This window comes from Bufo bufo, chromosome 9 (assembly GCF_905171765.1).
Source record: "Bufo bufo chromosome 9, aBufBuf1.1, whole genome shotgun sequence".
Lineage (NCBI taxonomy): Eukaryota > Metazoa > Chordata > Amphibia > Anura > Bufonidae > Bufo > Bufo bufo.
Window position 1 is genome coordinate 34,527,489 of NC_053397.1, and position 19,801 is coordinate 34,547,289.

Genomic DNA, 19,801 nt, shown 5'->3' on the forward strand with positions numbered 1-19,801 from the left:
CATATGATCTGAAGACGTAACAAGGAGGAGACTCACGGCATCTGAAGGAGCTGGGACACGGGCGGCATGCCAGATTTGCAGGCTTCACACGACAAGATGGACTCCAGGACAGACACTAAAACACAAGCAGACATTTTGCACTTGCGTCATCACTTCATTAGAGCAATCGCTCAACAGTCAAAAGCAATTGTCATTTTGGCCTGAGGCCACGTTACAGCATTTCCTGATCTCCACAAACCAGAGGAAATACGCGGTCACACCAGTGTCCGCTGCTCTTCTTCTACTGCGATCACATGACTGCTGCAACCAATTACTGGGCTCCAACAGTCACGTGTGCATCAACAGCGTATGACCGCTGAGACCAGTGACTGACTGCAGAGGTCACGCCAACAACAAATGTGACGTTATCACTGCAGGACCAGCAAGGACTGGCACATCTGAAGGACGAGTAATGCTTTTTACTTTACTTAATACAGGATCCAACTTTTTTTTTTTATTGGGAAAACTTTTAAGGGAGTCTGTCAGCAGTTTTGACCCCTCAAAGGTAGATAGATGAGGCTTAAAGCTGCCTAAACATACCTCAAGAAAGTATTGAAAAAATGGTGTCTTTATTGGCTACGCGTTTCGGCACTGGACCAGCGACTTCCTCAGGCCATAATCGATAGTGGTCTGAGGAAGCTGCTGGTTCAGTGCCGAAACGCGTAGCCAATAAACACACAATTAATTCAATGCTTTCTGGATTGTCTTGAACTTCCTTGTGCCAGCAGCGCCCGACGATTGTCCGTTTTCCCTGGTTGCTCTCTTGCCGTCAGGATTTTCCTCACACGCCCCAATCAGACTTGTGACTAGGATATCCTCTCCTCAATGTCAGTCTTCAACACTGTAGTGTGACATTTTTGCTGGTTCAGCAAAGCTGAGGGCGCCCCTACACGCACTGAAAGTGCACCCCAAAATGCCAAGTCTTACCGCTAGATCGGCACACTTTTATGTCATGGTATCTGTCACTGGGGCGGTAAGATGACGAGGCTGTTATCTAATTACAGGAAACGTTCCCCAACGGATCTGCCGGGAAATGAGATTTTCTCGGCAGTCAGAAGATCTGCAGACTCCACAAGACAGAACAGAGAGCAACTCATTCCACCTCTCATCGTTTCATGTACTTAGCGGCATGTGAACTGGTTTTAGGCCAGATTATCCCTTTAGCAGTGACACGCAGATATTGAGACATATTATATCTGTAACCGCTCGGCTCCAGCGCCAGCGATATATCCCTCGTTTCCTCCATGCAGATCCAAACACCCACGGTTCCTAATTACTGACAATGCTGTGCTGACCAGTTTTCCTGTAAGGGATTCCCTCCCACACGGACGCAGCAGTACGGTAAACTGGTCACTACACAGGGGCTGTGGGCTGAGGGGACATGGTGAGAGTGCACCGAAGGGTTAAAGTATACGACTATATTAGAGGTCCCGAAAATAGCCAGGCGAGCATGCTCGGCTATCTCTGGCCGTCCCATAGAAGTAAATGGAGCGGTGGCCGCGCATGGGTGGTGTGCGTTCGGCATTCATTTCTGTGGGACTTCCGAAAATAGTCGACCAAGCTCACTTAGCTATTTTCGGAACTCCCATAGAAATTAATGGAAAGCACTCTCCTTCACTCTCAGGGGCCAGTTCTGGACATAGAATTGGGACCCGCACCCATCTGACAATGGTGGAATATACTAGCAATATTCCACCAATGTATCAGATGAGAAAACCCCTTTAGAGGGAGTCTTTCTGCAGCAGAAAGAGTACTCCCCCCTGAGCTGCCATAGGAAATGAGCTGCAGCAGAAAGGATACTCCCACTGAGCTGTGATAGGGAGACATCTGCAGCAGAAAGGATACTCCCACTGAGCTGTGATAGGGAGACATCTGCAGCAGAAAAGATACTCCCACTGAGATGTGATAGGGAGACATCTGCAGCAGAAAGGATACTCCCACTGAGATGTGATAGGGAGACATCTGCAGCAGAAAGGATACTCCCACTGAGATGTGATAGGGAGACATCTGCAGCAGAAAGGATACTCCCACTGAGATGTGATAGGGAGAGAGCTGCAGCAGAAAGGATACTCCCACTGAGCTGTGATAGGGAGACATCTGCAGCAGAAAAGATACTCCCACTGAGCTGTGATAGGGAGAGAGCTGCAGCAGAAAGGATACTCCCACTGAGATGTGATAGGGAGACATCTGCAGCAGAAAGGATACTCCCCCTGAGATGTAATAGGGAGACAGCTGCAGCAGAAAGGATACTCCCACTGAGATGTGATAGGGAGACAGCTGCAGCAGAAAGGATACTCCCACTGAGCTGTGATAGGGAGACAGCTGCAGCAGAAAGGATACTCCCACTGAGCTGTGATAGGGAGACAGCTGCAGCAGAAAGGATACTCCCACTGAGCTGTGGTAGGGAGACAGCTTCAGCAGAAAGGATACTCCCACTGAGCTGTGATAGGGAGAGAGTGAGAGCAGAAAGGACACCCCCCCTAAGCTGTGGTAATGAGAAAGCTGCAGCACAAAGGACACACCCTGTGAGCTGCCAGCCTAAAGATGATCTAGCAGAACGCCCAGGTGTTTTAGACCGCTCAGATTGCATTATAGAATGTTTGCCCCCCCTCTCATTAAAATAGTACCTCTTGTATCTGTTCCACATAGAGATCCTGAAAAAAGTACTTTATAAAGGTATGCAAATTAGCTGTCGCGAGTTACAGCCGCAAGTGCCCAGGCCCCACGGCTATGTGCCCAGATAACCGCTCCCCTTGCCGTCCTCTCGCCCGCCCTCCTCCTCTGGTTTGGAGGAGGAGGAACAAAAGCAGAAATTTTTTTGTAATGTCAAAATGCACTTTTAATTTCCAGACACGGAGCCCTAGCACCTCGTATCTTGTTGCTGGAGGAATGCACCAATATTACAGCTTCCATACAGGAGAGCGTCATGCTGTCAGTCTATGCCACTGTCCGGGATGGATGCACTGCAGACAAGGTCTGAAATGTAGAATATCTGCAATATCTGCGGTGTAATCCTGCACACAGGGCAGATATTCACTTGGAAACCATCAGCTTGCTTAGGCTCCACATGTTATGTCGCTTGCCTGCAGCTCACGCATTCATTTGCAATCACTGGATTAGTCCGTTTCTTACTCACCCACTGACATGGACGGAGCCGGGGGAAACTGGTCCACAGGCACAGAATCAGGGGGTCGGCCGTACGTCATCTCATATAGCAAGTGGCCGAAGCAGTGCACGTCGATGCTTTCCAAAGTCTGAAAATGAGGAGCGGGTCATCAAAGATCAGCGGCATTTGAACATGGTCCCCATTAAAGGGATTTCTACAAGCAGAGTAGGGGCTGTGCCACCGGTGAAACTTATTGTGATATAATTCAACATGAAAAACTAGTTATTTTTGTCATTTACCTTCTGTTAGTTGTGAGATATCCTCTTTATTTCACTAGAACGCCCTCCCTGGTGTTTAATCTGTATACTAATATGCACGTCCATCTATTGAGGCGGTCGCACATGCTCAGGCCAATCCTTCGATTGTCACCAGCTACATCTACTGACACAGAAGCTGTGACAATTACAGGAGAGAGCTGCAGCAGAAAGGACATGACCCCCGAGCTGCCTTAAGGAGTGAGCTGCAGAAGAAAGGATACTCCCCCTGAGCTGTGATAGGGAATGAGCTGCAGCAGAAAGGATACTCCCCCTGAGCCATGATAGGGAGAGAGTGGCAGCAGAAAGGACACCCCCCTAAGCTGTGATATTGAGAGAGTGGCAGCAGAAAGGACACCCCCTAAGCTGTGATAGGGAGAGAGTGGCAGCAGAAAGGACACCCCCCTAAGCCGTGACAGTGAGAGCTGGAGCAGAAAGGACACCCCCCCTAAGCTGTGATAGGGAGAGAGTGGCAGCAGAAAGGACACCCCCTAAGCTGTGACAGTGAGAGCTGGAGCAGAAAGGACACCCCCCCTAAGCTGTGATAGAGAGAGAGTGGCAGCAGAAAGGACACCCCCCTAAGCTGTGATAGTGAGAGCTGGAGCAGAAAGGACACACCCTGTGAGCTGCCAGCCTAAAGATGATCTAGCAGAACAATTGGGGCAATAAACAGGGAGATCTCTGCATCCATGGGAGGTACACGGCTCAATGTAGCTTTGTTTGAAAGATGAGGCTTACATGAATTTTTCTGAATTGTCTGAAATAAGATCTGTAAAAGGACGGTAATCCGAGTAGGAAATTCTCTAGGTCCATCAGCCGACACGTCTCTCCTTCAAGCATAATATTGGAAGCATGAAGATGACCGTAGGGATAACCCCGATCGTGTAAAAACTTGAGTACCTGGAGGATATAGGTAAAAAGTGACAGTCACATAAAGACGAGAAGACTTCTTCATGAAAGCAGAAAGAATACATGGCGCTTACCAAGTAATCCAGAGCTCTCTGAATGTACAAGGCATCTCCCATACTGGCTGCGGATAGAAATCTCAGACTCCGCTATTAACATGTTAATTCATCTGATGGCGGGTACAGGAGACGCCTGCCTGGCTGCAGCCTTCACCCCGCTCATATCGGGGAAGCAGAACCGGACAGATAAGATCCAATAGGTCTAATTAATCTTTCCTTTGATGCAAAGAATCTAACAAGTAACTATTACCATTAGGCCTCCTCCCCACGACCGTATGCCCTCCGAGACATATGTTCCGGAGCGGCATTGATCGTGCGCTCGGGAGTACACCGCATCGTAGATTACAATGATGCTGTGCACGTCGGGCCGCCCGCGGGGCTAAGATCATATGAGTGCGGGACACTAGCCCCGCGGGCGGCCCGACGTGCACAGCATCATTGTACTCCCGTGTGCACGATCAATGCCGCTCCAGGACATATGGCCCGCTCACGGACCGTATATCTCGGAGGGCATACGGTCGCGTGCAAGGGCCCTTAAGCAGACTAAAGGTCGCTGCTTAGCTGTGGCACTAAACCCACTCTGTAACCCCTACCCTTCAGCAGTGGTCACCGGTTCCTCGATCTAGCGTTACTTAGGCTACCTTTACATATGCGTTTATGCTGTCCGGTTTTGAGATCCAGCAGAGGATCGCGAAACCGCAGCAAAACGCTTCCGTTCGAATAATACAACCATCTGCATCCATTCAGAATGGATCCTGTTGTATTATATCGAAAATGAAGAATCCGGATCCAGCACTAAAACCATTTAAAAAAAATAAACAGATCCGCCACCATTGACTTACATAGTTTTTGGCACCGGATCCAGCTTCTTCGGTTTTCCATGCCGCACACAAAAACGCCGCTTGCAGCGATTTTGCGTCCGGCATGAGAACGCAACAAACCGGAACGGAATGCATTCTGGTGCGCTCCGTTCTGGTTTTGTCCGCAGTGACAATGAATGGGGACAAAACTGAAGCGGTGTGCTGCGGTTTTGAGACCCTGTGCCGGATCTCAAATCCGGAGAGGAAAACGCAGATGTGAAAGCGGCCTTACAGGGAATCTCTGGGCTATAGATATCAATGACCTAAGCTTATATTATTCCTGCAGATCATCGTTAAAGAGATGGCTAACGAGCATTCGTAGTAACGCTCAGTACTGATGATCTGGCGGTGTAATACTGCTGCCAATTATCCGATGAACGAGGAAACGCTTGTTCGTCAGGTAACCAAAATCTTTTAGCATGCTTAAAAATCCTTGTTTGTCGGCGGCAGATCATGCTGTGCAATTAGCGCTCTGCTGCCGGCAAACAGCGATTCAGTATGGGGATGAGCGATGGCATAGCGATCACTACTCCCCACACTGAGGAGGAGATCACTGCAAGTAATAGCAGCGGTCTCCTCCGCTGACGAGCAGACGATTACTGGGAAGGAACGCTTCCCTCCCGACAATCGCCTGCATTATCTGCAGCTGTAATATAAAGGATAAGTCATCACTACCATATCGGCACCCAGAATCCCTACCACTAAGATGGTCCTATAAGCTGCCGGCACCAGAGCTAACAAAGTGCTCCGTTCTGTGTGTAGTAGACATGGCGGGTCACTACAGCTCAGCGCACATTTACTTGAACGCGCCGAGACCCCGCCGAGGAGTTAGAAGCACTCAGCTGAGCGCCGTCTCTCAGAACGTCTATGAGGCAGTCCATCTTCAGCACTCAACGAGAGCGGCATAAAGATGATGACAGGTTCTCTTTAAAGGGAAACAGTCAACATGAAGATTCAGTGTAATCTGCAGGCAGCAGGTTATAGAGCAGGAGGAGTTGAGCAGATTATATATACAAAGAACCTGTCACCGTGTAATCTGCAGGCAGCAGGTTATAGAGCAGGAGGAGCTGAGCAGATTGTATATAAAGAGAACCTGTCACCATGTAATCTGCAGGCAGCAGGTTATAGAGCAGGAGGAGCTGAGCATATTATATATAAAGAGAACCTGTCACCATGTAATCTGCAGGCAGCAGGTTATAGAGCAGGAGGAGCTGAGCAGATTATATATACAAAGAACCTGTCACCATGTAATCTGCAGGCAGCAGGTTATAGAGCAGGAGGAGCTGAGCAGATTATATATAAAGAGAACCTGTCACCGTGTAATCTGCAGGCAGCAGGTTATAGAGCAGGAGGAGCTGAGCAGATTATATATAAAGAGAACCTGTCACCGTGTAATCTGCAGGCAGCAGGTTATAGAGCAGGAGGAGCTGAGCAGATTAAATATACAAAGAACCTGTCACCGTGTAATCTGCAGGCAGCAGGTTATAGAGCAGTAGGAGCTCAGCAGATTATATATAAAGAGAACCTGTCACCATGTAATCTGCAGGCAGCAGGTTATAGAGCAGGAGGAGCTGAGCAGATTATATATAAAGAGAACCTGTCACCATGTAATCTGCAGGCAGCAGGTTATAGAGCAGGAGGTGCTCAGCAGATTATATATAAAGAGAACCTGTCACCGTGTAATCTGCAGGCAGCAGGTTATAGAGCAGGAGGAGCTGAGCACATTATATATAAAGATAACCTGTCACTGTGTAATCTGCAGGCAGCAGGTTATAGAGCAGGAGGAGCTGAGCAGATTGATATGTAGTTTTAGAAGAATCTTTTATCTGCTCTATAACCTGCTGCCTGCAGATTACACAGTGACAGGTTATCTTTATATATAATGTGCTCAGCTCCTCCTGCTCTATAACCTGCTGCCTGCAGATTACACACTGACAGGTTATCTTTATATATAATGTGCTCAGCTCCTCCTGCTCTATAACCTGCTGCCTGCAGATAACACGGTGACAGGTTATCTTTATATATAATGTGCTCAGCTCCTCCTGCTCTATAACCTGCTGCCTGCAGATTGCACTGCCTTTTCATGACGACAGGTTCCCTTTAAAAATCAGCCATTCGTAGTCTTTCGCTGGATGATGTTTTTCACGCTTTCTACAGGAAATAACAGTACCTCTAAAATCTGTCTCCCAAATGTCTTGATTTGCTGCAGCTCCAGCCCTTGGATTTTTCTGGGATTACAGTATTTCTTCAGAAAGGGATCTTTAGGTTTGGCCTAGAAAAAAAAAGGACAGTCGGCCTGAATAAAGAGAAGCTACAATTCAACCAGGAGGGGCAGATACAAGAAAACCTGATGGCAGAACTATAAGAACCAATGTAAAATACAGGACAAAGTGACAGCATGGTGGTAACTGCAGAGGAACATCCATCTATTGACTTTCCACAAACCCTGAAAGCTATATAAACAAAAAAAGGGGGATGTATCCGGCACTCGGGGTCTATGGATTACAGACCAAGATACCGCGACTCAAATAGCTGCACAGAACATGAAAATACTTCATACTGGATATATTGGGAATACTTCATACTGGATATATTGGGAATACTTCATACTGGATATATTGGGAATTCTCTGCAATGCTGTTGGTTTTCCAGTGTATCCAATGTATTAATAATTCCCATTGGCAATATTTTTTTTAATTTCTCCCAAAATATCTAAAAGGAAAAATGAACCCACTTTGTTTCAGTTTCTACCGCTCCAATGCGGCCTATGCATCTCCATAGTAACAGACAACAAACACACCCTGTGTAGTCGGATCCTGCAGTCACACGCACATCTGTTCACAACTTTATACTGACAAACATTTGGTGGGTAGAAAGAAAGACAGAAGGGAATATATTTGGTGCATCAGACTACACAGGGTTCAGTTTGTTGTCTGTTACCATGGAGACACAAAGGTCTGCACAGGAGCTGCAGAAACAAAACCTATTGCAAGATGCTTCATTATTCATTTTAGATGCACTAGAACAATACAATATCTGGTTGTTAAAGGGGTTGTCCAACCAAAAAGTAAAACTAAGCAAAGGCTGGAGCTGGAGGGGAAGTGTAAAGGAAAGGAAAGAAGGAAGGAAGGAAAGAAAAGAAGGAAGGAAAGGAAAGGAAAGGAAAGAAAAGAAGAAAAGGAAAGAAAATAGGAAGGAAGGAAGGAAGGAAAGGAAAGAAAATAAGGAAAGGAAGGAAAGGAAATAAAAGAAGAAAGGAAGGAAAGGAAAGGAAAGAAAAGAAGAAAAGAAGGAAGGAAGGAAGGAAGGAAAGGAAAGAAAAGGAAAGGAAAGAAGAAAAGGAAAGAAAATAGGAAGGAAGGAAGGAAGGAAGGAAAGGAAAGAAAATAAGGAAAGGAAGGAAAGGAAATAAAGGAAGGAAAGGAAAGGAAAGAAAGAAAGAAAGGAACTTAGGAAGGAAGGAAAGGAAAGGAAAGAAAAGAAGAAAAGAAGGAAGGAAGGAAAGGAAAGGAAAGGAAAGAAAAGAAGAAAAGAAGGAAGGAAGGAAGGAAAGGAAAGAAAAGAAGAAAAGAAGGAAGGAAGGAAAGGAAAGAAAAGAAGAAAAGAAGGAAGGAAGGAAAGGAAAGAAAAGAAGAAAAGAAGGAAGGAAGGAAAGGAAAAAAAAGAAGAAAAGAAGGAAGGAAGGAAAGGAGGAAGGAAGGGAAAGGAAAGGAAAGAAAAGAAAGGAAGGAAGGAAGAAAAGGGAAGAAAAGGGAAGAAAAGGAAAGAAAAGAAGGAAGGAAAGGAAAGGAAAGAAAAAGGAAAGAAGGAAGGAAGGAAAGAAAGAAAATAAGGAAAGGAAAAGAAGGAAAGAAAGAAAGAAAGGAAGAAGGGTGAACCCCCCCTCTTCCAGTATTGTTGTTCTTGTCCCGCCAATTCAGAAGTGATGTGCCCATCCCCTCTGCAGTCTCTGGCCTCAGCGGTCATATGCTTCCAATCAACCACTGAGGCCAGTGATTGACTATTATTTTAGAGGACAGGACCTTGTCTTCTAGATGTTACCTTGTAGATCAGATCCTTTAAGGTTCCCTTTTCATTGAATGGCCTGATAACTAGGGCGGAGGACTCGCTGGCTGTGGTAAACGTGACGCGGTGGATGTACGGATGCTGCCAAAATAGGGCAAAATGTATGCGGTTATCCATTAATTAGGCTGAAACTTAAAAGGGATATCATAATATAACCATCGGCATGCACATACCACACGGCACTGCAGACACTAAATAAGTGACCTATTGGAGAACACATTCACTGGTCGGTGCAATAATCACCAGGACCTCACACAGAGAAATCAGTCTTCCTCAATCTTTCACCCTCAACTATGTGACTGAACTGGATTTTTCAGGCTGCCTACACGAGTTATGCTATAAACATTCATGATGCCAGCGAATTGTGAAACACTGGTTTACAGAACTGGTAAATCTTTCCAGAGCATTATGTCATGGAAAGACACAAGGTCAGATCTCATAAAGACTCCTCTACCATGATGCAGAACTTTCCAGCCCTGTGTTCCAGACTTAAAGGGGTTATCCGATTTCTGAACCCCCCCCATGCGCCAAGCCCCTCCCAGTCCCCGCACCGCCGCTGCTTCTGCCTGCACACGGATGAAAAAAAAAAAAAGTGTCGGGGAAGGGCAGCCTATAGCAGGCGGGGACGAGCCTCCCTAGCGTCACCCGTCCCCGCCTGCCATTGGCTGCTCCCCCCCCCGGACACTGAATGTTTTCATTGCGGGGACCAGGAGTGGTGCCGGGACTTTTACCTGTGAGGGGCCCGACACATGAAGGGGGGTTAAGAAATAGGATAACCCCTTAAAGGGACACTAAAACTAAAAAGTCACATGAGGCCAAGGTTTAGCAACTGGTAACTAACTGGGAAGCTAAACGTTTTATAAGCATTATTAGGGTGGACTTCGCAGCAGCACGAGGCGTGCCTACAGGTCCAAGATGCCAACCTCTGGGTGCCACTCTCTAGGATATGTGCATGCTGAAACGCCAAGTGCCAGGACCTTGAAGCGACCCATTCTGCAGTTTCCGTCACTCATGGCGCAGGGTGATTGCAGCGCCAGAAGCGACCTATACTTACAGTCCACGAGGGCAGCAGTTTTATCGCAGTCTGAAAGTCTTTATCCTGCAGGAATTTATCAGGTCCCAAATCAGCCTAAAATACAAAAGGAAGGTCACGTGTACAGTGGATTCGATCCCGTGGAGGCCGCTATCGAAATATTTACTAGATGGAATTTTCCTGTTGGATTCCGGAGATCAGCGCCGGCGGGTGTTCATGATGACGAGAATGGAGCTTACGTCTCCCAAGAAAGCCACTAAAGATGCTTTTATGTGCATTTGGTTAGGCTGCACTTTACTTCTGCTTTGGGAAGGGAAGCCCCTCTTATAATAGAGGATAGGACACATTGGACCCATAGGACTGCCATGGTCAAGTGCAGGATCTATGGATCTCCAGGCTACCCGTACGCCCATTCACCAGCTTCACCCACTTGTAGGGCTTCATTCTCCATAGAAGGACTCTAATCAAGGTGGCTACAACAACTTATCCCCTACCCACATGATAGGGACCAAGGGAGTCATTTATTAAGAAAAATATGCCCCTTTTTGCCATATTTGAGGTGCAGATTTTGTCGCAAAAGGGTAGGGAAGAGGGCGGGCTGGGCGGCCCATCTCATTTAACATTTTCTACGCCACCTTTGGTGTGTAAAATGGTCTTAAACTACGACAGCAAGGGAGAAACGGAAACAAGCGCCTGCGCCTCTACATAACACAGGCGCCTCCGCTGCTAGTCCAGGGGTATGAAGACTGGCGTATAAATCGCCGGTCCTAATAAATGACCCCCTAAGTGTCTGATCGGTTGCAGTCTGACCGCTGGGACCCCTGCTGGTCACAAGAAGTGGGGCCACGTTCCCTTGTTTGAACAGGGTGGCAGATAGCCGAGTACAAGCGCTCTGCCGTCTCCCCCAGAGAGTTACGTGCAGTGAAGCGCTCTTGCCCGTACATCGTGCCTTTCAAACAGTTGAACATGGGTCCCAGTTCTAGAGATCGGTGAGGGCCCCAGCCCATCAGACACTTATCCCCTATCCTTTGAATAGGGGATAAGTTGTTGTAACGGGACAATCCCTTGTGGTTTTGAATGGAGTGGTCGTAGTAAGGCTTTACGGTGCATAAAATGTTAATATAGCTTAAAGGGGTACTCTGGCTTTACATTATAGGTTATCAATATCAGATCAGTGGGGGGGTCAAAGTCATGGATGTTAGAATGGATGTTACAAGGTAATTACAGCTTCTTCCCAATTCAAGTCTTTACAATGTAGAGGAGAGCAGACAAACACTCAGGAGGCTGCAGCGCTCTACCGAGCACCACCGCCCCTCCGAACAGTTGATCGGCAAAGATGCCGAGTGTCGGATGCTCGCTGATCTGATATCGATGGCCTGACCTCACAGCCCCACTCACAAAACCAGGCTGCGGGAATCCAACCATCTCAGAAATGGGGGATCCGAGTGCGTAGGAGAAGATGTGGTGCAGATCATTGAAAAATCTGACCTCATCACACCCACACGCCAAACATGAGCCGTACCACCATCACCGGTAGAAGCTTCAGTCAAAGGGCATAGTAAATGAAGAGCGTGAATGATTTACCCAGCTTAAGACCAGGGGCTCTTTTGGTTGATTTTTACATTTCATCAGGAAATATCTTTTCCGTAGTCTCCAACCTGCAGGAGTAAAATAGAAAACACGTGACAACGTGCTCAAGAAAGGAACTCCAAGTCACTGCCACTGACGACTTGTATATACTCACCGATGTCTTTCAAGGGCTCGACCACCTCAAATTTGGGCTCTGATCGGAAGAACATGGAGACTTGCTGCAAGGCAATTTCTGCAGGGAAAGAAGTAGAAGTGTCAGGGATGTTGCGTGGAAATCCGGAGAGCGTCCTACTGGAGTAAAGCAAGTTCTCTGAATGCCCGACCACAAGGAGTCCTCAGTACAAACCAAATTATCATAAAGTCTTTGAGTTGGTGAGCGTCTGTAAACCTCCATGTGGCCACCACGACCAGCACTTCAACTGAAGATGGACCTTTCCTGAAGGGCTTCTTCAACTTAACGCTCCACCAGGATCCCTTACACACAAGACCTTGTCTGACCAGCCTGAAATAGTCTTTTTACAGGCTGTAGACCCAATCTCTTGTCCTACAAGCTTCCATAATACAATCCAAACCCTCTTACGATTTTGCCTTAGGGACCAAACTGTTCCTTGTTAAATAGCAAATTTGCTACCACTTTTGGACTAGACCTTTAGGCCCCTTGCAGACGAGCGTGTCCGGATAAGGTCCGGATGCGTCCCGGTGCATTGCGGCAAACCCGCGCGAGTAGGTACCCAATTGCAGTCAGTTTTGACAGCGATTGCGTTCCGTTGTTCAGTTTTTATTGCGCGGGTGCAATGTGTTTTGCACGCGCGTGATAAAAAACAGAATGTGGTACCCAGACCAGAACTTCTTCACAGAAGTTCAGGTTTGGGGTAGTGTAAATAATTTACCTCACCCTAATCCACTTGTAGTGTAGATTGCATTATTTCAGGGAAAATAATAGCATTCTGAATACAGAATGCATAGTACAATGGGGCTGGAGGGGTTAAAAGAATATAAAAAAATAATTTACCTCACCCTAATCCACTTGTTCGCGCAGCCGGCATCTCTTCTGTCTTCATCTGTGAGGAATAGGACCTTTGATGACTTCAATGCGCGCATCACATGGTCCATCACATGATCTTTTACCATGGTGATGGATCATGTGATGAGCACCGTGACGTCACCACGGGTCCTTTTCCTGTGCACAGCAAAGAAGACAGAAGAGAAGCCGGGCTGCGCGAGCAGGTAGATTAAGGTGAGTTAAATTATTATTATTTTAACCCCTCCAGCCCTACTGTACTATGCATTCTGTATTCAGAATGCTATTATTTTCCCTTATAACCATGTTATAAGGGAAAATAATAATGATCGGGTCCCCATCCCGATCGTCATCTAGCAACCGTGCGTGAAAATCGCACCGCATCCGCACTTGCTTGCGGATGCTTGCGATTTTCACGCAGCCCCATTCACTTCTATGGGGCCTGCGTTGCGTCAAAAACGCACAATATAGAGCATGCTGCGATTTTCACGCAACGCACAAGTGATGCGTGAAAATCACCGCTCATGTGCACAGCCCCATAGAAATGAATGGGTCCGGATTCAGTGCGGGTGCAATGCGTTCAACTCACGCATTGCACCCGAGCGGAAATCTCGCCCGTGTGAAAGGGGCCTTAGACAAAGGTCATCTGCCCCCTACAAAATCGGTTTCAAGGTAAACATACCTTCATGTAGGGTAGGTGCCCCCAAATGTAACCACACCTATTTGTATGCAATAAACGTTTTCAGTGAACTATAGGCGGACTGCTCAGTTTGATGCACCGTCACTACTCCATAATGTCACCCACCGCCCCAACCCCCTTTTGTTTGAGATTTCAGGGAAAGCCAAGTGCACTGAACAGAGCAGCTCCTCCCAAGGTGCACCAAAAAGTGATTTGCATAATAATAAAAGGAATCCTCTCTAAGGATTGGAGGACCAGATCTTCACAAGAAAATGTTACAGGGCACCTACCCTACATAGCGGTATGCTTACTGACTTTGGGATGACAGTCTCCCTTTAAGACCTTTGCCACTTCTGAGACCTCATTTTATTACTGCTATTGACTCCAGCTCCTTCCCATTCGTAATACTGCTCAGGATTAGATAAACACGATTGCTTTCTTTTTAAAACAGCGCCACACCCTTTTTACTGGTTGCCTGTGGTATTGCAGCTCAGTAATATTCAACTCAAAAATGTTGTGGGTGGAGGAAGCATTCCCGCATCTTCCAAGTCAGCCACCTGCCTTATAAAACATGACCTGTTATTAGGGTGCTCTATGGAATAGTCAGACAGACAAATGTTGATAATGAAAACAAGATATTTTGGCGTCTGAAAAGGGATTGTTTGCAGACCAGAGGCAGCTGCATCATCTGTTCTTGTTCCTCTAGTATTCCCATAGCCTCGTGTGGTGAGGAATGGAACAGACAGGCCCTTTATATAGCGAGCAGCTGAAATCCACGCGTTCTCAGGAACCGACTGCAAATACAGTGCTGCTCATCAGAAATGTATTGTGACCGAGCGCTTCTGCTCAGCACCTTTGGCTTGCATCGTCTCTGCTTGGATTTTCCAGCTTGCAGAGTACAGATCCATTAAGGTATACGGGATTCATACTCCGCACACTGGGAAAACATAGCAGAGCTGATGAAACTTGAAGGTGTAGAGCGCTCCAAGAATCACTGCTGCACCTTAGCGGTTTCAGAAAAGGTTTAGGTCCCCTTTAAGGGTGTGTCCTCGGGACTGAAGCACTGCAAGTGGATGAGTGTTTAAAGGGAACCGGTCACCGGGAATTTGTGCATAGAGCAGAGGACATGGGTTGCTAGATGGCCGCTAGCACATCTGCAGTACCCAGTCCCCATAGCTCTGTGTGCTTTTAATGTCTAATAAAACCGATTTGATACATATGCACATACAGGACTCATCTCAGGTTAATTTTCATATGTATCAAATCTTTTTTTATTACACAATAAAAGCACACAGAGCTATGGGGACTGGGTATTGCGGATGTTCTAGTGGCCATCTAGCAACCCATGTCCTCGGCTCTATGCACAAATTCCCGGTGACAGGTTACCTTTAAGAAATCACATCCACACTGCGAAAAAACAATCCACGGCATAAATTAATCTGCGGAATGGACTTTAAATCCACAGGATGTAAATTTTTGCTTTGGATCTCACTCTCTGCAAGGTGCAAAATTCGCACATAACTCATGCAGATTCTGCTGCAAATTACGTCACTTGTGGACATACCCTGAAGAGGCTCAGCGGACTTGTACCTATGACACTGGCTGACCTGTTGCATGTGCGCTCGGCAGCTGAAGGCGTCTGTGTTGATCCCATGTTCATATGTGCCCGCATTGCTGAGGAAAAAAAAAAGAAGTTTTAATATATGCAAATTAACCTCTAGGAGCAACAGGGGCGTTGCCGTTACACCTAGAGGCTCTGCTCTCTCTGCAACTGCTGCGCCCTCTCCACTTTGACAGGGCCAAGCAGTGAAAACATCATCATGCCTGGCCCTGTCAATCAAAGTGCAGAAGGTGCAGCAGTTGCAGAGAGAGCAGAGCCTCTAGGTGTAATGACAACGCCCCCGTTGCTCCTAGAGGCTCATTTGCATATATTAAAACTTCATTTTTCTCAGCAATGCGGGCACATATGAACATGGGACCAACACAGATGCCTTCAGCTGCCAAGTGCACATGTAACAGGTCAGCCAGGGTCATAGGGACAAATCTGCTGACAGATGGGCTTTAAAGAGCTTCTGCAGCAGCTGGTCCGTGCATTATGAGGGTCGTAATCCCAGTTGCTACAGAATCCCATTATTTCCACCTCAGCTGCTGCCATTTTTTTTATTCTTGAAAAAAAAATAATTAAGATTTAGGTCAGCCACCGACTGCTCACCCTCCTTTCCTCTAAAAAGAGGTTCTGCAGGAGCTGAATTCTGTTTTGAAAAGTGCAAAGCACCAAATTCTGTCTTGTTGTGATTACCTGAGGTCACCTCGGGGCTCTGTCACTTGTGTTAAACCACATGGACTGGGGCCTTCTGCTATTACTTGGCCAGAGGAGTCCTCAGTGATCTCCACCATTTGTATGAACGTAAAGGGGTACTCCTACCACAGAATGCGATAACGTTCTGATTTGTAGCGCTCAAACTCTGACTTTCTCCTTTCACGGCAGTGCCGCCTGACACCTGCTGTGCATGGAAGTGCAATATAGCGCCAGCCAAGTGATGGGCGGCCAAGAGCGCCGCTGTGCAAGGATACACAGAGTTGGACCTGACTGATGGTGTGTCCTTGCAACACGCCACCAGTGAGTAAAGTAAAAGTATAGTGCATATCTAGTAAAGCGCAATCGGCTTGATCACGTACCAGTGTAGTTTGCGGAATAGTTGCTGGGGTCAAGGAATTTCTTCACTGGTTCGTAATTGCTAAGGATATGATTGGAGCTGATGTAGTTCAGATAATTCTGAAGTCCTTTCTGCCTCTCGGCAATGAATTCCCGATCCATGTTCCCTATTAATTTCTTGGGCGGCAGAGGTAGACTTAAACCTGAGATCTGGAGAGAAAAATCTGAGTAAACCGAAAAATGAGCCTAGAAAAACAAACATCCAAAGTTGTGCAATGAGATCGGCCGGGACCAGGGGGTGTTTGAGGGCAGAGGGTCAGCATGCGCTGCATAATAATAGGTCCAGAGGTGGGACCTCCACCTATCTCAATAACGGGGGTCCCCCAACCCCTGCCTCATGGCTGCTGTGATTAGAGAGCATGCTTACTCCCATTGAAATGAAAGGAGAGAGGACCACCACTCCTGAGATATCTGCAGGTCCCAGAGGTGGGACCCCCAGCTATCCGTTAACTTTAGCTACTGGTTCCTCTAAAGCAGTAAACAGCAATCCTCCTTTCACTTCTATGGGAGTGTGCATGCTGGGAGTTGTAGTTTTACGGTAGCTGCGGTGGCGAAGGTTGCTGCTCCTGCAGCGATGCTCTGTCCAGACGGTGAGTAAGGGATTTCCTTTCAGTAGACAAGACAACCCCTTTAAAGAGGACTGGTCGCCTCTTCTGACAGGTCAGCTTCGATACATACTTGTATGCCCCATAAATTCTGGAGCGTCATCTCTCATAACTCTGTGAAGTGTTGTTCCTCTGTTATTCCTACTAGAAATGTATGAATAAATTAAATGTATGAATAAATCCCCTTGTCAAAATGCGCGTGTCCGCACAGTGTGGCACTGACCATACTGATTGGACATTATCAGACTGTGCAGGCGCCCACGCAGGCACAAATGATGACGCCAAGCTGCTTCTAGGAGAAATAACAGGGGAGCGGTGCAACATGGAGATGCTCCAGAAATGCTATTTCATGAAGACTATAAATATTTACTCGCCTCATTATTCCTGACATGTTTTGTGAAATAAATTCTAGAGCAGTGGAGTCGGCCCCCAGCGACCTCCCCATCCAGCTGTTTGCATAGATCAGGCATGCTCAACCTGCGGCCCTCCAGCTGTTGTAAAACTACAGTTCCCACCATGCCCTGCTGTAGGCTGATAGATATAGGCTGTCCGGGCATGATGGGAGTTGTAGTTTTGCAACAGCTGGAGGGCCGCAGGTTAAGCAAGCCTGGCATAGACACACAGCTGTGCTTTCACCTGATCAAAACGCTGCTTTTCCTTTTGTTGATCTGAGGCTCCATTCCAGAGTTTTGACACATTTTCTTAATATGCAAATTAGGCCTGCACAGAAAGGAGCGGAGCTTGGGTGCAATGAGAGCAATGGTGACGCCCTCATTGCATCAAATGCCTAATTTGCGTATTAAAGGGAACCTGTCACCGGGATTTTGTGTATACACTGCGTGCAGAATTATTAGGCAAATGAGTATTTTGACCACATCATCCTCTTTATGCATGTTGTCTTACTCCAAGCTGTATAGGCTCGAAAGCCTACTACCAATTAAGCATATTAGGTGATGTGCATCTCTGTAATGAGAAGGGGTGTGGTCTAATGACATCAACACCCTATATTAGGTGTGCATAATTATTAGGCAACTTCCTTTCCTTTGGCAAAATGGGTCAAAAGAAGGACTTGACAGGCTCAGAAAAGTCAAAAATAGTGAGATATCTTGCAGAGGGATGCAGCACTCTTAAAATTGCAAAGCTTCTGAAGCGTGATCATCGAACAATCAAGCGTTTCATTCAAAATAGTCAACAGGGTCGCAAGAAGCGTGTGGAAAAACCAAGGCGCAAAATAACTGCCCATGAACTGAGAAAAGTCAAGCGTGCAGCTGCCAAGATGCCACTTGCCACCAGTTTGGCCATATTTCAGAGCTGCAACATCACTGGAGTGCCCAAAAGCACAAGGTGTGCAATACTCAGAGACATGGCCAAGGTAAGAAAGGCTGAAAGACGACCACCACTGAACAAGACACACAAGCTGAAACGTCAAGACTGATTTTTCTAAGGTTTTATGGACTGATGAAATGAGAGTGAGTCTTGATGGGCCAGATGGATGGGCCCGTGGCTGGATTGGTAAAGGGCAGAGAGCTCCAGTCCGACTCAGACGCCAGCAAGGTGGAGGTGGAGTACTGGTTTGGGCTGGTATCATCAAAGATGAGCTTGTGGGGCCTTTTCGGGTTGAGGATGGAGTCAAGCTCAACTCCCAGTCCTACTGCCAGTTTCTGGAAGACACCTTCTTCAAGCAGTGGTACAGGAAGAAGTCTGCATCCTTCAAGAAAAACATGATTTTCATGCAGGACAATGTTCCATCACACGGGTCCAAGTACTCCACAGCGTGGCTGGCAAGAAAGGGTATAAAAGAAGAAAATCTAATGACATGGCCTCCTTGTTCACCTGATCTGAACCCCATTGAGAACCTGTGGTCCATCATCAAATGTGAGATTTACAAGGAGGGAAAACAGTACACCTCTCTGAACAGTGTCTGGGAGGCTGTGGTTGCTGCTGCACGCAATGTTGATGGTGAACAGATCAAAACACTGACAGAATCCATGGATGGCAGGCTTTTGAGTGTCCTTGCAAAGAAAGGTGGCTATATTGGTCACTGATTTGTTTTTGTTTTGTTTTTGAATGTCAGAAATGTATATTTGTGAATGTTGAGATGTTATATTGGTTTCACTGGTAAAAATAAATAATTGAAATGGGTATATATTTGTTTTTTGTTAAGTTGCCTAATAATTATGCACAGTAATAGTCACCTGCACACACAGATATCCCCCTAAAATAGCTAAAACTAAAAACAAACTAAAAACTACTTCCAAAAATATTCAGCTTTGATATTAATGAGTTTTTTGGGTTCATTGAGAACATGGTTGTTGTTCAATAATAAAATTAATCCTCAAAAATACAACTTGCCTAATAATTCTGCACTCCCTGTAGAGCTGAGGACATGGGTTGCTAGATGGCCGCTAGCACATCCGCAATACCCAGTCCCCATAGCTCTGTGTGCTTTTATTGTGTAAAAAAACTATTTGATACATATGCAAATTAACCTGGGATAAGTCCTGTCTCTGACTCATCTCAGGTTAATTTTCACATGTATCAAATAGTTTTTTTACACAATAAAAGCACACCGAGCTATGGGGACTGGGTATTGCGGATGTGCTAGCGACCATCTAGCAACCCATGTCCTCAGCTCTATACACAAAATCCCGGTGACAGGTTCCCTTTAAGAAAAAGTGTCATCGTTTGGGAATGGAGTTTTGATCAGGTGAAGCACGGCCACGTGCCGATGACAGAGAGGTCGATGACAGATTCCCCTTAAAGCTCAGCACTGTGCCGATTCTTCTGTAATGTTTTCTGGAAATAAAT

General features: G+C 46.6%; 1 protein-coding gene across 2 annotated transcripts in view; it reads right to left on the reverse strand.

Moving 5' to 3' along the window:
* PXK (PX domain containing serine/threonine kinase like) overlaps positions 1-19,801 on the reverse strand; it is an 82,978-nt gene that overhangs the window by 22,067 nt on the left and 41,110 nt on the right. For both annotated transcript variants that reach the window (XM_040406813.1, XM_040406812.1), the window contains 9 exons: positions 16,352-16,538; positions 12,127-12,204; positions 11,967-12,040; positions 10,404-10,478; positions 9,326-9,430; positions 7,455-7,556; positions 4,198-4,359; positions 3,176-3,293; positions 37-115 (listed from right to left, as the gene is read on the reverse strand). In XM_040406813.1, the coding sequence (XP_040262747.1) occupies positions 37-115; positions 3,176-3,293; positions 4,198-4,359; positions 7,455-7,556; positions 9,326-9,430; positions 10,404-10,478; positions 11,967-12,040; positions 12,127-12,204; positions 16,352-16,538 (980 nt within the window). The remainder of the gene's footprint in view (positions 1-36; positions 116-3,175; positions 3,294-4,197; positions 4,360-7,454; positions 7,557-9,325; positions 9,431-10,403; positions 10,479-11,966; positions 12,041-12,126; positions 12,205-16,351; positions 16,539-19,801) is intronic.